The sequence below is a fragment of the Uranotaenia lowii genome, unplaced genomic scaffold (genome assembly GCF_029784155.1).
Source record: "Uranotaenia lowii strain MFRU-FL unplaced genomic scaffold, ASM2978415v1 HiC_scaffold_476, whole genome shotgun sequence".
Lineage (NCBI taxonomy): Eukaryota > Metazoa > Arthropoda > Insecta > Diptera > Culicidae > Uranotaenia > Uranotaenia lowii.
In genome coordinates, this window is record NW_026598396.1 from 1 (window position 1) to 18506 (window position 18506).

The window sequence follows — 18506 nt, forward strand, 5'->3', positions numbered from 1 at the left end:
ATGATCGTTTTCAAGCAAGAAATCTCCACTGGAGACTGAATCCATGGATAGACTGATAACTTTAGTTTCGTGTGAATTCAAATGGATGTTTTGGACGTCGGGATATTTCCTATACATTTTAATTTTTCCATTTGGGGAATTGAAGTTCATTTGTTTCAGTTGCAATGTTCACCTTGGCATTTTTCAACGTCTCATAGCCAATTAAGCCGTCGAAAAAAGGATGAAAATGACATACAAAAAATGTTGACTTTTCTATGTCTTCAAATTGAGAGAAGGGATTGAATTTTACAAAGCGGTTTATTTCATGTGAGCCGCTTACATTTCGAACACGCAATGGTGTTGTAGTTTTACAACGTTCTAAATTAACATGGTTTGGGTCGATATAATTTTTATTGGCTCCTGTATCGATAAGAAATCGTAGAGGGCCTTTAGTGGTTTCAATTATGATGTAAAGTATGAAATTGTTTACGTTAGTGGCAGTAAACGTGTGACCGCTTGAAAATTTAGATCATCTGTTTCATCTTGTGGCACATCAGCTGATGATGGCTCGCTGGTCGTTGCCTCTGCTGTGTAAGTATAAATTTGATCTGGTTGTTGCTGTTCTATTTCAGCGCTGTTAACTGGTCACTATGTTCGCTGTACAAATGTAAGGAGGGGTCTTGAGGATAGTACCAGTAGCATTCCTGTTCTAGCTGGTAATTCGGTCTGTTTAAATAATTCACGTGACGTGACCTTATCGATGGGTCAACGTCCATAGGAGTTGGTTTGGGTTGTGGATTGAAAGATCTAGGCATTGGTTGAAAACGGTCTTGGATGGAAGGCTGATGGATGTGGTCTTGGAAGTGGTTGATATCTTGGTGGGGGTTGCAATGGATTGAAAAATCTAGGCATTGGTTGAAACGGTCTTGGTTGGAAGGCTGATGGATGTGGTCTTGGAGGTGGTTGATATCTTGGAGGGGGTTGCAAAAGCCTCGCTGAGGGTTGGAATAAATTTGGTGGTAAATAGTTTGGTTTTGGTGGAACTGTGGGTGTAGGTTTGTAAGGGTTTTTAACGTAATTATAATTTTCCTCTTCTAAACAAAGTCTCAAGGCATCCTTTAATGTCTTTGGAGCTTGAGCTCTAATAATAGGCCCAAGTGGTTCTTTCAGACCTGCAAGAAATACCTTTAATCCAAGCTCCTGATAAAATGTGTTTTTTGCTTGTTTGACGTCTTCATTTTCTTCATTCAAATTCAGTAAATTCACCAATAATGAAATTGAATGCGAAATTTTACTGTAAAAATCTTCGACGGTAGTCGATTGATTTAGTTTAAACAAATCCCTAGTCAGGGAGATTTCATCGCGTTTATCACTATAATGAGTGATCAACGTGTTTTTTATGTCCTCCCAATTCAGAGAAGTACCATAAATTTCAAGTACAGTATCTGCATCTCCTATAATTTTTGTCCGGATTGCTTGCATCCAAACTGGAAAGATAGGTGTGTTCCTAGCCTCTTCCATGAAAGGGATTAAATTATCTATTGATTTAACGAAACTGTGTAATTTTCACAGGGTTACCATCAAAGCTGCCAATGTCCCTGATAATTTGAGGAGTTTGGAGTGATTTCAAAATCGCTTCTGTACCTCCAACTGGTTGGGGTAATTGATAACGAAGTGGTTGGGCCTGAGCTGCTTGGACAGCTTCTACGGCACCTTGCAATTCCATTCTAAGCTGGTGTATTTGATCGTCGCGATCAATAATCGCAGCTTGTAATTCAGCCAATCTAGCTTGATTATCCATTTCAAATTTTTTTGATAATCTGAATCACTTCCTGAATTTAATTTATTCACTCTGATCACTGAACACCGTAGCACTTGAAATTTTGTAGAAATTACTGCTGAATGATAATTGATTTTTATTACCTACTAGCTGATTTTACCCGGCCTTGCTCGGGTTCACATAAACTATAAATCAAAATGAATCGTTTGGCTTTTAGAAATTTTGGAAGTTTTATATTCATCATTATAAGAAATTTGGCCCAAGTTTGGCCATGTTAGTTTTGTTAGTCTTTTTAAAGTTTTAATTGAGAATATTCACTGTTCATCGTTTTCGTATTATTGAAAAATTTATAGTTTTAAGATTTTAATTAATGGAAATTAAAAAAAGTCCTGGTATGCTAATTCATCTTTTCATGAAAAACATTTTTTACTGCCATCATTTCTTAGGAAGATTGAATAGATTTGGCCTAATAGTTTTATCTTCAAAAGATTAAACTGCTTATTTATCTTTTCCATCCCCTATCTAATGAAAATATCCGTTGAAGATTACCCACTTTTCAATATGGATCATCTCCCTGTAAAATGGTATATTTAAGTTTCATTTACTTAGAATTTTTCAAAAAACCTCCGAGCTTTGTTGAAGCATGTTGAAAATTCACTTTGCATGTTTTCAATTGCTTGTGTGAATTTTTTCGCTTTTCAATTTCGCACTGTTTTATTATTAGTTTACCTTAAATGTTGAATGTTCTACTTATAGCTTTTTGAAGTTATCGAAAACAAATCATCTCGAAAACACCATTTTTATATTATGAAAAAGGTTTTTTTAGTTCTGTTTTTCTTTCATGGGCACAAACATCCCATTAATGGATGGTAGAATCGACCACATTGGTCATCAATGATAACTCAAAAGTTAGAAATTGGTTAGTGAAATCGAATTGTATAAAACTCAAAACCTCAAATTTTATTATCTATTTAATCAATTTTCTAATCCTCTTTTAAAATCCCCTATTAAAATCCCTATTAAAATCCCAGTTGAAGCGTTTATAACACAGCCTTGAGCTTATAACTCTGAATCTAAAAAATTTTTCTTTCTCTATGAGGAATTCCAAAAAATATAAAAATGGTTGACCCTCAAAGCCCCCCAGCGGCGGTAAAGAGCACTTGAAAGCCACTACTATTCTAGTCAATATATTCCTAACAGGCTAGTTGTATCTTTTAATCCAAATGTAGGCTTGTAATTGTATCCAAATATCTCGTACCGGTAGCACGTGCTTTGAACAGTAGAAGGTACAAAAACACCCGCCTAAATTTTCACTTCCAAATTTTTAATGCTCAGCAAGCTTTGCTATCCAGTACATGTGAGCTCTGGATGGCTCATGGTGATGGTGAAAATAATCCCGCCAACGAAACGAACGGAAACGAAAATCGGTTCGCAAAATGGGTGCCATGACTTTTGGTTCGTGGGAATAAAACCGTTGTTGTATGGACGACCCCCTTCAAAAGAGGTCATCCGAAAATCTAAAAACATTTTTCATCATTCCTGGTCCTAATGAGCACCCATGCCAAATTTCAGCTCTCTAGCTCTTAAGGGGGCTGAGCCTATTGAAGACAAACATACAAACGAACAAACAAACGGAAATTACTTTTTATATATATAGATTTGATTCTAAAATTCTCAAAGATTTAGTTAAGTTTTAATTATTGAACACTGTCACAAATTAACTTCTAATTAAAACTAAGCTTACCTTAGCAAAGGATACAGGCCCATATGCGTTGGAAATCCTTTGAAATGATGATGTAGGTCCTTCGTCTGGCGGGTGGTAGTTCCGTGGTTTCACTCCTTTTGATCTGCTCTCAACGGACTTTAACTCACTTCACTTTATAGTCTGTGCAATTGTTCTTGATATGCGCTCAAACACAATTTCACTTCCTAACCCACTCGCGGTTCGCGTTAGACTCTGCGGTTTTCAAAAAAAGATATTCTACGCAATTCGCGCGATATTCGTTCGCGGAAGCACTCACGGCGGTAGAATACACTTTCCGAAATCCGCGCCGACTGCGCCAATTTAAGGCTTTCGGAGCCTTTTCGGATTTTTAAAAAAATAACTACGAACTAATTAGCACGACGATCACTAAACGAATTGCATTTATTTTCTGGATCACTCTTATTTATTAGCTCTCTATTCCTAACCTTTCCTGTGAAACATGTATACAATTATTTCTCACGATGATGGCTGGCTGGCTGGCTGACTGGCTGGATGGCTGGATGGCTGGCTGGATGGCTGGCTGGCCGGCTGGCCGGCTGGCTTAAGATGACACCTTGTTGTCGTCTTCGGCACGTGCAATGTTGGGTAGCTGGTTATGGACGATCGTGGGAAGCTTGATGCGTCTGATGATGATTCTGATGTTGGTTGCATCGGTGATTTTGTGGATCCGTCTTTAACTTATATATATATATATATATATATATATATATATATATATATATATATATATATATATATATATATATATATATATATATATATATATATATATATATATATATATATATATATATATATATATATATATATATATATATATATATATACATATATATATATATATATATATATATATATATATATATATATATATATATATATATATATATATATATATATATATATATATATATATATATATATATATATATATATATATATATATATATATATATATATATATATATATATATATATACATATATATATATATATATATATATATATATATATATATATATATATATATATATATATATATATATATATATATATATATATATATATATATATATATATATATATATATATATATATATATATATATATATATATATATATATATATATATATATATATATATATATATATATATAATATATATATATATATATATATAATATATATATATATATATATATATATATATATATATATATATATATATATATATATATATATATATATATATATATATATATATATATATATATATATATATATATATATATATATATATATTAGTTAAAGACGGATCCACAAAATCACCGATGCAACCAACATCAGAATCATCATCAGACGCATCAAGCTTCCCACGATCGTCCATAACCAGCTACCCAACATTGCACGTGCCGAAGACGACAACAAGGTGTCATCTTAAGCCAGCCGGCCAGCCGGCCAGCCAGCCATCCAGCCAGCCATCCAGCCATCCAGCCAGTCAGCCAGCCAGCCAGCCATCATCGTGAGAAATAATTGTATACATGTTTCACAGGAAAGGTTAGGAATAGAGAGCTAATAAATAAGAGTGATCCAGAAAAATAAATGCAATTCGTTTAGTGATCGTCGTGCTAATTAGTTCGTAGTTATTTTTTTAAAAATCCGAAAAGGCTCCGAAAGCCTTTAATTGGCGCAGTCGGCGCGGATTTCGGAAAGTGTATTCTACCGCCGTGAGTGCTTCCGCGAACGAATATCGCGCGAATTGCGTAGAATATCTTTTTTTGAAAACCGCAGAGTCTAACGCGAACCGCGAGTGGGTTAGGAAGTGAAATTGTGTTTGAGCGCATATCAAGAACAATTGCACAGACTATAAAGTGAAGTGAGTTAAAGTCCGTTGAGAGCAGATCAAAAGGAGTGAAACCACGGAACTACCACCCGCCAGACGAAGGACCTACATCATCATTTCAAAGGATTTCCAACGCATATGGGCCTGTATCCTTTGCTAAGGTAAGCTTAGTTTTAATTAGAAGTTAATTTGTGACAGTGTTCAATAATTAAAACTTAACTAAATCTTTGAGAATTTTAGAATCAAATCTATATATATAAAAAGTAATTTCCGTTTGTTTGTTCGTTTGTATGTTTGTCTTCAATAGGCTCAGCCCCCTTAAGAGCTAGAGAGCTGAAATTTGGCATGGGTGCTCATTAGGACCAGGAATGATGAAAAATGTTTTTAGATTTTCGGATGACCTCTTTTGAAGGGGGTCGTCCATACAACAACGGTTTTATTCCCACGAACCAAAAGTCATGGCACCCATTTTGCGAACCGATTTTCGTTTCCGTTCGTTTCGTTGGCGGGATTATTTTCACCATCACCATGAGCCATCCAGAGCTCACATGTACTGGATAGCAAAGCTTGCTGAGCATTAAAAATTTGGAAGTGAAAATTTAGGCGGGTGTTTTTGTACCTTCTACTGTTCAAAGCACGTGCTACCGGTACGAGATATTTGGATACAATTACAAGCCTACATTTGGATTAAAAGATACAACTAGCCTGTTAGGAATATATTGACTAGAATAGTAGTGGCTTTCAAAGTGCTCTTTACCGCCGCTGGGGGGCTTTGAGGGTCAACCATTTTTATATTTTTTGGAATTCCTCATAGAGAAAGAAAAATTTTTTAGATTCAGAGTTATAAGCTCAAGGCTGTGTTATAAACGCTTCAACTGGGATTTTAATAGGGATTTTAATAGGGGATTTTAAAAGAGGATTAGAAAATTGATTAAATAGATAATAAAATTTGAGGTTTTGAGTTTTATACAATTCGATTTCACTAACCAATTTCTAACTTTTGAGTTATCATTGATGACCAATGTGGTCGATTCTACCATCCATTAATGGGATGTTTGTGCCCATGAAAGAAAAACAGAACTAAAAAAACCTTTTTCATAATATAAAAATGGTGTTTTCGAGATGATTTGTTTTCGATAACTTCAAAAAGCTATAAGTAGAACATTCAACATTTAAGGTAAACTAATAATAAAACAGTGCGAAATTGAAAAGCGAAAAAATTCACACAAGCAATTGAAAACATGCAAAGTGAATTTTCAACATGCTTCAACAAAGCTCGGAGGTTTTTTGAAAAATTCTAAGTAAATGAAACTTAAATATACCATTTTACAGGGAGATGATCCATATTGAAAAGTGGGTAATCTTCAACGGATATTTTCATTAGATAGGGGATGGAAAAGATAAAATAAGCAGTTTAATCTTTTGAAGATAAAACTATTAGGCCAAATCTATTCAATCTTCCTAAGAAATGATGGCAGTAAAAAATGTTTTTCATGAAAAGATGAATTAGCATACCAGGACTTTTTTTTAATTTCCATTAATTAAAATCTTAAAACTATAAATTTTTCAATAATACGAAAACGATGAACAGTGAATATTCTCAATTAAAACTTTAAAAAGACTAACAAAACTAACATGGCCAAACTTGGGCCAAATTTCTTATAATGATGAATATAAAACTTCCAAAATTTCTAAAAGCCAAACGATTCATTTTGATTTATAGTTTATGTGAACCCGAGCAAGGCCGGGTAAAATCAGCTAGTAGGTAATAAAAATCAATTATCATTCAGCAGTAATTTCTACAAAATTTCAAGTGCTACGGTGTTCAGTGATCAGAGTGAATAAATTAAATTCAGGAAGTGATTCAGATTATCAAAAAAAATTTGAAATGGATAATCAAGCTAGATTGGCTGAATTACAAGCTGCGATTATTGATCGCGACGATCAAATACACCAGCTTAGAATGGAATTGCAAGGTGCCGTAGAAGCTGTCCAAGCAGCTCAGGCCCAACCACTTCGTTATCAATTACCCCAACCAGTTGGAGGTACAGAAGCGATTTTGAAATCACTCCAAACTCCTCAAATTATCAGGGACATTGGCAGCTTTGATGGTAACCCTGTGAAATTACACAGTTTCGTTAAATCAATAGATAATTTAATCCCTTTCATGGAAGAGGCTAGGAACACACCTATCTTTCCAGTTTGGATGCAAGCAATCCGGACAAAAATTATAGGAGATGCAGATACTGTACTTGAAATTTATGGTACTTCTCTGAATTGGGAGGACATAAAAAACACGTTGATCACTCATTATAGTGATAAACGCGATGAAATCTCCCTGACTAGGGATTTGTTTAAACTAAATCAATCGACTACCGTCGAAGATTTTTACAGTAAAATTTCGCATTCAATTTCATTATTGGTGAATTTACTGAATTTGAATGAAGAAAATGAAGACGTCAAACAAGCAAAAAACACATTTTATCAGGAGCTTGGATTAAAGGTATTTCTTGCAGGTCTGAAAGAACCACTTGGGCCTATTATTAGAGCTCAAGCTCCAAAGACATTAAAGGATGCCTTGAGACTTTGTTTAGAAGAGGAAAATTATAATTACGTTAAAAACCCTTACAAACCTACACCCACAGTTCCACCAAAACCAAACTATTTACCACCAAATTTATTCCAACCCTCAGCGAGGCTTTTGCAACCCCCTCCAAGATATCAACCACCTCCAAGACCACATCCATCAGCCTTCCAACCAAGACCGTTTCAACCAATGCCTAGATTTTTCAATCCATTGCAACCCCCACCAAGATATCAACCACTTCCAAGACCACATCCATCAGCCTTCCATCCAAGACCGTTTCAACCAATGCCTAGATCTTTCAATCCACAACCCAAACCAACTCCTATGGACGTTGACCCATCGATAAGGTCACGTCACGTGAATTATTTAAACAGACCGAATTACCAGCTAGAACAGGAATGCTACTGGTACTATCCTCAAGACCCCTCCTTACATTTGTACAGCGAACATAGTGACCCAGTTAACAGCGCTGAAATAGAACAGCAACAACCAGATCAAATTTATACTTACACAGCAGAGGCAACGACCAGCGAGCCATCATCAGCTGATGTGCCACAAGATGAAACAGATGATCTAAATTTTCAAGCGGTCACACGTTTACTGCCACTAACGTAAACAATTTCATACTTTACATCATAATTGAAACCACTAAAGGCCCTCTACGATTTCTTATCGATACAGGAGCCAATAAAAATTATATCGACCCAAACCATGTTAATTTAGAACGTTGTAAAACTACAACACCATTGCGTGTTCGAAATGTAAGCGGCTCACATGAAATAAACCGCTTTGTAAAATTCAATCCCTTCTCTCAATTTGAAGACATAGAAAAGTCAACATTTTTTGTATGTCATTTTCATCCTTTTTTCGACGGCTTAATTGGCTATGAGACGTTGAAAAATGCCAAGGTGAACATTGCAACTGAAACAAATGAACTTCAATTCCCAAATGGAAAAATTAAAATGTATAGGAAATATCCCGACGTCCAAAACATCCATTTGAATTCACACGAAACTAAAGTTATCAGTCTATCCATGGATTCAGTCTCCAGTGGAGATTTCTTGCTTGAAAACGATCATGTACTTCAATCACAAGTGATGATTCATTCTGGATTGTATAGTGTATCTGATAATCAAGCTCAAGTAGTAATTACGAATTACTCGAACGAGGCCTGTAGAATTAGTTTGAACGAACATTCTTTGAAACCAGAAATTAACAATTTTGAATGTGGAACACGAGCTTCAGAAAAACCTATCATAAAAAAATCTCTTCTTGAACAACTCCGACTCTCGCATTTAAATGACGAAGAGCAGAGTAAACTTGTAAAATTAATCCAGAAATATGAGGACGTATTTTTCATTGAAGGTGACAAGCTTACCTTCACCAGTGCTATAAAGCATAACATAAAAACAAAGGACGATTTGCCAGTGCATGTGAAATCTTACCGATACCCATTTTGTCATCGGGAAGAGGTGCAACGGCAAATTTCCAAAATGCTCGAACAAGGTATCATTCAGCATTCTAGTAGTCCCTGGACGTCACCTGTGTGGATCGTCCCGAAAAAATTGGACGCTTCCGGACACAAAAAATGGCGACTAGTGATAGACTATAGAAAACTGAATGAAAAAACCATCGAGGATCGTTATCCGATTCCGAATATAACAGACGTTCTCGATAAGCTAGGCCGTTCAATGTATTTCACTACACTCGATCTCGCCTCTGGTTTTCACCAGGTCGAGGTAGAGAAGGCCGATATTCCAAAAACTGCATTTAGTGTCGAAAACGGACACTATGAGTTTTTGCGAATGCCCTTTGGGTTAAAAAATGCCCCTTCTACGTTCCAGAGAGTTATGGATAACGTATTAAGGGAGCACATTGGTGTCATCTGCCTTGTTTACATGGATGACATCATAATTTTTTCTACTAGTCTCACAGAACATCTGGACAATTTGTCAAAAATTTTCATAACGCTTCAGAAGCATAATTTGAAAATTCAGTTGGACAAGAGCGAATTCTTACGTAAGGAAGTCGCATTCTTGGGCCACATTGTAACTTCTGAAGGAGTAAAGCCAAATCCTGACAAGATTGAAATCATTCGGAAATGGCCTATTCCTCAAAACGAAAAGGAACTCAGAGGATTCCTAGGAATCTTGGGCTATTACCGAAAGTTTATTCGAGATTTCGCCAATATAGCGAAAACTCTCACTAATTGTCTCAGAAAAGGTGAAGCAATTGTACATTCGAAAGAATTTGTTGCAGCCTTCGAGAAATGTAAACATATCCTTTCTGGAAGTGATATTCTTCAATATCCAGATTTTGCCAAACCTTCGGCATATATATATATATATATATATATATATATATATATATATATATATATATATATATATATATATATATATATATATATATATATATATATATATATATATATATATATATATATATATATATATATATATATATATATATATATATATATATATATATATACAGTTGCGTTCAAAAAAGAATGAAATCGCATGAAGCTGCCCCCCCACTTCCAACTTTGACAAGCTGCCATTTCTCTCTCGGTTGATATTTTTTCATAAAAACTTCACACGATCTAGTTCAACTATCCAACTAACACTCCACAAAATTTGAAGTCTTTTCAATGACGGGAAACAAAGATACAGCTTTTCCCGTAAAAAAAGGAAATTTGGAGTTGCTTCACTAAATTTGCTGTATCTTTGACAATTTTCATTGAAAAATCTTGAAATTTGGCCCAAAGATGTAGAAATGCTTGATCTAATATCAGGCCAAGTTTCGTCAAAATCGATGAATGTGATCAAAAATGGTGCCGGATTGAAAATGAGGTGCATTATCGCCCAGCAGACGATTTCATTCTTTTTTGGACGGATGTTTGTATGGAAAACATCGTAATCCATGTATTCTTGGTTTTTTCTTACACAAAACCAAAAGTTATCACAAAGAATGTTGTAAATTGCTCACAACTTCATTCATACTTTGTTTCGAAAGAGAGAATGTTTCAACAGGGTTCAAAATAAGAAAAACAGAGTTAAAGAAATGACCTGCTAATTACACCGATAAACAAATTTGATCCACAATTAAAGCGAGTATTCTATTCGCTCTTTTGTTTCAATACCAGCTCTGTTGGAACAATTTCTATTTCTAAACAAAGCAAGGATGAAGTTCCTACCAATTTACAACATTCTTTGTAATAAATGTTGGTTTTGTGGAAGAAAAAACCAAGAATACATGGATTACGATGTTTTCCATACAAACATCCGTCCAAAAAAGAATGAAATCGTCTGCTAGGCGATAATGAACCTTATCTTCAAACCGGCACCATATTTGATCACGTTCATCGATTTTGACGAAACTTGGCTTGATATTAGATCAAGCATTTCTACATCTTTGGGCCAAATTTCATAATTTTTTAATGAAAATTGTCAAAGATACAGCAAATTTAGTGAAGAAACTCCAAATTTCCTTTTTTTACGGGAAAAGCTGTATCTTTGTTTCCCGTCATTGAAAAGACTTCAAATTTTGTGGAGTGTTAGTTGGATAGTTGAACTAGATTGTGTGAAGTTTTCATGAAAAAATATAAACCGAGAGAGAAATGACAGCTTGTCAAAGTTGGAAGTGGGTGCGCAGCTTCATGCGATTTCATTCTTTTTTGAACGCAACTGTATATATATATATATATATATATATATATATATATATATATATATATATATATATATATATATATATATATATATATATATATATATATATATATATATATATATATATATATATATATATATATATATATATATATATATATAAGCTAAGAATTCATGGATCAGGGAATTCTTTTTAAAAAAAGGAGAACTCGACTGCACGACTTGGAGATTAAACTAGAACTAACTTTATTCCTATTCTCTACAGAGTTTAGAACCTCAATCTAATGCGCACTATTACTGGGATTCCAGGAAGTCCGATCTGCTGGGAATAGAGATGTTGTTGAAATTGTCACGTCGCTCGGTATCGTGTTATGCTGGAACGGTGGGAACATAATTGTTGATGTTGGGTCCTCGGCTATGGCTTGGTTGCTAACTACTCCATCCCCTAAAGAAGCACGGCCCGTGCGTCCTTTAATGAATGCTGTTATCGCGTTACGCTGTCGATAGACTAAAACAGTTATGATTATCGAGACAAAAATGATGAATGCTGCAGTTGATGAGAAATGCTGTAATTTTAGTGATTCCAGGTGTTGTCGGTTTTGGATGTGCATTTCGTGTAAATATGAAGTGTTGTAATATCGCTCCAGGTGAGTTTCATCTATTTGATATGTTTCGAGTGGTGAAATGACTGGATGCTTGAAGGTTAGTTCAAGGTTTTCGAACAGCCTGTCTTGAATAATCACTGAACAATTGTGAAAGATTATCAAATAGTTTCCTTTTAGTTCTTTATGGTTTATACCGCAAGTGCTACTCATAACCACATTTTGTAGTGTGGCTTTGACTACTAGTGTTCCGTAAGTCAAGAGGTTTAATTCTGTAGCAGGCGGCGTTTCTTTGAAGGGACATTTTCCACTTCGTCCGCGAACTAAAGGTGCAATGCACAAATCGTTAGTAATATTCGAAAGTTCATTTCTTTTGTAAATATAGACTTTGGCTATTGGTTCGAGTTCAGTCAGTATAGCAAATGTAATATTTGCATTAATGAGAACTGTATGGTATCCGATGTTAACAGTTTTGTTCTGAATAGGCAATTGTTCGATAAAATCATTCGCTCGTATATGATGGGAGATACTCTGGGGATGTCAATACTGATGATAAGATGATGTCCATGGTAGAATGCTGTCACGGAGAGGTAATTGTACGCATCTTCTAAACTATCCAATCTAACATCTACCTGTTTTAATTGATCTGCAATAATTTTTAATTCATTAATTGATAAAAGTTGTCGGTTAACAATATTAAGTTTGGCAAGTGCTATTCCATTTTCTATAGTTCTTAAAGTTTGCAATACAAGATCTAACTGGAAAAGAATCGAAATTTTAGCATTTTCTGTTACTAGATAGCCTTTTTGCGTGTTGATCTTGTGGATAAGATTCTGATGTTTTTTAACTTCATCACTTAATTTTTTCAGAGAATTTTGAAATTCTAAGTTAATTATGATCTGTTTATTGTTTTCACTCATTAATTTGGTTTCAGATCGTTTAATAGCATCAATATTATAATCGATTTGTCGCAAGTCATCTGCGTCTAAATTACCTGTGAGGAATTTTATAGCACTGCCTAGTGTTTCAATTGATCGTTTATTTCTGTATGCATCCGGGAGAAGGGTTTTATAAACATTTTTAACTTCCTTAAGTCTAATATGAATGATTTGAGAAAAATCTCCTGTCGAACTATTAATTTTGAGTATAACTTGATCCAAAATGTCAATGGTAGCTCCTAACTCTTTAAGATCGACTGTATGAAATAGTCGGTTATATCCTTCCAGAATTCTACCTTCTCCTTCACTGAGAGTCAGTGCTCCTGGGTTGTTAGTTATATCGTGTAGTTGTATGAATTTGGGAAAGGATAAGGGCAGGAAAATCATAATGATGATGATGAGTAGTTCCATCCTGAAAATAAAAATCTATTAGTTTATAGTCTTTTAATATTTTCTTTATGGATCTCCCGTCCAGACCTATCGAGGATTGCTCTTCCTTTATCTTCAATAGCTTTGGTCGGTTGATACTTTTCTTTAGTCTTTTGCTTGATTCCTTGAATCTTTTTAAAGACTATGTCATCAATATCTATGTGAGGTTTCCCTTCTCTACCCTTGTTATGGTAGTCTAAATTTTTCTTTTGTGTTTTTTCATTTGCCAAAATTACCTCGTCATAGAATTTGTGTCGTTCCTCTAGCATTTCATTAATGTTAAGAGGCCGTTCGTGCCCATCTTTGATTCCATAAAAGATTTCGCGGGGTTTCAGTCCAGTTGCTGAATGAATCGTATTGTTGTATAGCGTAGAAGCTATCCGGAAAATTTCTTTGTTAGTTAGATCCGCATATTGGGGTTTTATGCATCGAAAAATTTCAGCCAGTGTTGAATGAAATCTTTCGACCATACCATTGCTTTCACTATGGTTTGCAGGCACGAAATGCATCTCGACATTCATATTATTTGCTAGACCTCTTATTTCAACTGAGCGTAAAGCGGGTTCATTGTCACAAACGATTAATCCGGGTGTTCCATATATTGAGAAAAGTTTAAGTAACCCTTTTCTTATATCAGTAATAGTTCTGGATTTGATAGGAATTATTATGCCAAATCTTGAAAATTTATCTATTGCTGTTAGAAATATCAAAGGTTGACTCAAAAAGATGTCGATATGAATTATTTCGAACGGCTTTTTAGTATTTGGTGTCGTTCCGAAATAAATTTTGTAAGGATGGCGGTCATATTTATTTTTATTGCAAACTTCACAAAGTTTTATAAATTGTCTAATTCTAAATTTCATTCTTGGGAAAAAGAATCTATTAGAAATTTGTTTATTATTCTCCCAAATCCCTCTATGAGATGATTCGTGTGTTTGTTCAATTATTGTGTTTTGTTCTTCGGCGGTTTGTAAGTCGATTAACATTTTTTGTGAAATGTAAATTTTGAATGCTTTAGCCCTATTGAAATGATTTTTGTAAACTATCTGAATAAGGCCTAATAGTTTCTCAGGGCAATAAATACAATTAGTCTTTCTTAGATCCATATGGTTTTTAAACATAGAGAAAATTACGGGAACACCAAAGACAAGTCTTTTAATTGTCCTTCTGTAGACCCGGGGAAAAATTTCCTCATAGTCATCTGGTGCATCTGGGCCTATCTTCAACACGATTTGGTTATTGAAAGTGTTTACTGCCCGCTCTGTATAGGGAATAAATTCCGAATCATCAGTATCTGCTGAGTGTACAGTTGCATCGTCAGATGATATTTCCTCATTGGCATTAAATTCGTGGTTTACTCGCGACAGACTGTCTGCAACGACGTTTTGTTTACCAGGTCGATAGCGGATTTCATAGTCAAATTCGCCTAGAGCAAGTCGCCAATGAACTAGCCGGTTGTTTGTATCTTTCAGATTAAGCCCGTATGTAAGTGGCTTATGATCTGTATACAAAATAAATTTACGGCCGTACAAATACGGGCGAAAGTATTTGCATGCCCATACAACAGCCAGTAGTTCTTTCTCTATGGCTGAGTATTTTTCTTCACTTTTGTTTAGGGTCCTTGAAGCAAAAGCGATGGGTTTATCGTTGCCAATGGTCCCTTGAGAGAGCACGGCGCCAATTGCAAAATTGGAAGCGTCTGTGGTCAGAATAAATTGCTTAGTGAAGTCGGGGTATTGCAGAATGTTGCTGCCTGAAAGAATATTTTTGCATCGCTCGAAGGCGTCAACGAAATCTTTTGAATGTTTGATTTCCTCGCCTTTCCTTAGAGCGTTAGTAAGAGGCTTCGCTATCTTGGCGAAATCTCTTATAAATTTACGGTAGTATCCTAGTATGCCTAGGAAACCACGTAATTGCTTTTCATTTGAGGGCAATGGCCACTCTTTGATGATTTGAATTTTATCCGGGTTTGGCTTAACACCGTCGGAGGTGACGATGTGCCCTAAAAACGCAACTTCCTTTTTAAGGAATTCGCTTTTATCTAACTGAATTTTCAAATTATATTTTTCAAGTGTAGCAAAGATTTTTGCTAGGTTGTCTATGTGTTCAGTTAGACTGGTTGAAAAGATGATGATGTCATCCATGTACACCAAGCAGATGACACCAATATGCTCCTTAAGCACATTGTCCATAACGCGTTGGAAAGTGGAAGGGGCATTTTTTAACCCAAAAGGCATTCTAAGAAATTCATAGTGTCCATTCTCGACACTGAATGCGGTTTTTGGAATGTCTTTTTTCTCAATTTCCACCTGATGAAAGCCAGAGGCTAAGTCCAGTGTAGTAAAATACATACACCTTCCTAGCTTATCCAGAATATCGGTGATATTGGGAATTGGATATCGATCGTCTACCGTCTTCTCATTCAATTTACGGTAGTCGATCACCAAACGCCACTTTTTAATTCCAGAAGCATCCAATTTCTTAGGAACAATCCACACAGGGGACGTCCATGGGCTACTAGAATGTTGTATGATGCCTTGCTCGAGCATTTTCGAAATCTGACGCTGCACCTCTTCTCGGTGACAAAAGGGGTAGCGGTACGATTTCGTATGAATCGGCAACTCATCTTTTGTTATGATGTTATGTTTAATCGCACTTGTGAAGGTCAATTTATCGCCTTCCAAGAAGAAAACATCTTCATGCTGATGAATCAGTTTTAAGAGTTTGTTTCGTTCATCACTATTCAAATGTGATATTCGAATTTGCTCATAAAGAGATTTTGGTAATCGTGATTTTTTATCACCAGGTGTACTTGTTTCAAAATTATTAATTTTAGGTATCACTAGTTGTTGATCTAAATTTATTTTACAACACTCATCAGAGTAATTAGTAATTACTACACGAGCTTGGTTGTCTTTAGCATTGTACAGTCCAGAATGAATAATGACGTTCTGCTGCACAAATAAATCATTTTCAAGAAAAAAATCGCCATCATTTGTTTCTATAGAAAGACCAATAATTTTAGTTTCATGGGAATTTAAAATAACATTTTTTATATCTGGATACTTTCGATACATCTTAATCCTTGTATTGAAAATTTCTAATTCATTTGATTCCGTTAAAATGTTAGCTTGATAAGTTTTTAATGTTTCGTATCCAATTAAGCCATCAAAAAACGGATGGAAATTGAATACATAGAATGTAGATTTTTCAATTTGATCAAGTTGAGGAAACGGGTTAAATTTCACATATCTGTCTATTTTGTGTTTTCCACTGATGTTCCGAACATTTAATGGGGTTGTAACTTTGCAATTATCGTAATTCACGTGTTTTGGATCTATGTAATTTTTGTTGGCTCCCGTGTCGATTAAAAATCGGAGAGGGCCTTTGGTTGTCTCAATTAGAACGTATGGAACAAAGTTGTTTACGTTTGTTGCGATGCAAACGCGACCGTCTGAAAATTTAAATCTTCAATCTCGTCACTGTTAGTAGTGGCTGAGGCTGATGCATGTGAGGCTTCTTCTGTAGGTTGTTTGGTAATTTGATCAGATTGTTGTGGTTGTTGATTTGTTTGTGTATAATCGTCCAATGTAGGATAGCCGTAACAATAATCAGGATAAAATTGCTGAGGGTAGTACATTTCTTCACATTCTTCTATTTGATAATGCGGCCTGTTTATGTAATTTATTGCGCGCGATCTCAACGATGGATCAATGTCCATAGGTGTTGGCTTAGGTTGGGGAGTAAACTTTGGAGCAAAAACGTTTTTATTGCCGAATTGGTTACCGGTTGATTGGAATGTATTTTGAGGTTTTTGGAAATTGAATGGATTGGATGTTGGTTTGAATTGGAATGGTTTGAACTGGTACGGTTGTGGTTTGGGTGCAAAGTTTTGGAAATAGTTAAAATTTTGTCTTGGAGGGTTTTGAGGAAAGTGTAGACGCTGTGGAAAAGCGTCTCGGTTTTGAATGGGTGGAAATGTTGGAAAAGATTTGGGGCTATGAATTGGAAGTGTTGGGAAATTTCGTGAGGATTTATGCGGGATTGGTGGTGGATCGGATTTGTCTGTGGGTTTCACATAATGATAATTGGATTCTTCTATGCACATTCTCAAGGCTTCCTTTAAGGTGCTCGCAGTTTGCGCTCTTATTATGTGTCCTAAAGGTTCCTTTAGTTTAGATAAAAAGACTTTGAGTCCCATTTGCTGAAATAACAAATTCTTTGCTGTTTTTACCTGGGCATTTTGCTCTGTTATGTTAAGGAGGTTTACCAGAGACGAAATGATGTAGGAAATATCACTGTAGAATGTTTCTACATCAGATGTTTGTTTGGTTGCGAACAGATCCCTAAGCAAAGAACATTCATCCCTGCGGTCACTATAATGGGTAATCAAATTGGATTTAATTTCATACCAACTCAAGGACGTGCCATAGAGTTCGAGAACATTATCAGCGTCACCTATGATTTTAGTCCTAATGGCTTGGATCCAGACTGTATGAATTGGGGTACCACGCACTTTGTCAATCATTGGCATTACATTATCGATTGATCGAATGAAGGAATTCAATTTGATTTTGTTTCCGTCAAAACAGGGCAAATCTCGAATAATTTGCGGGGTTTGTAATGTTTTGAGGATAGATTCTGCGGGATTTACTGATCCAAAATGATTGTTATTACTAGCGGTTGCTGCTTGTTCAGATGCAGCCTGATCAGCTGCTGCCTGGGCTGCGACTGCTGCCTCGGCGGCTGCTGCTTGGGCTTCCGCAACTGCTGCTTGAACAGCGGCATTTTCGCGTGCCTGTTGCTCTGCCGTAATTTGGGCTAACTCGGCTCGTGCGTTTTGCACAGCTTCAGCGGCACCTTGCGCTTCGACTTTGAGCTGATGAATTTGCTCATTTTTAGAGGCTAA

General features: G+C 35.5%; 1 protein-coding gene across 1 annotated transcript; it reads left to right on the forward strand.

Annotated features, from left to right (window-relative positions):
• The first annotated feature begins 7255 nt into the window (after window positions 1–7255).
• On the forward strand, window positions 7256–8569 carry LOC129760158 (uncharacterized). Its single transcript, XM_055757747.1, has 2 exons — window positions 7256–7478; window positions 8013–8569. Exons 1-2 carry the CDS (start codon window positions 7256–7258, stop codon window positions 8567–8569), a joined length of 780 nt encoding a protein of 259 aa, XP_055613722.1.
• Window positions 8570–18506: the final 9937 nt, after the last annotated feature.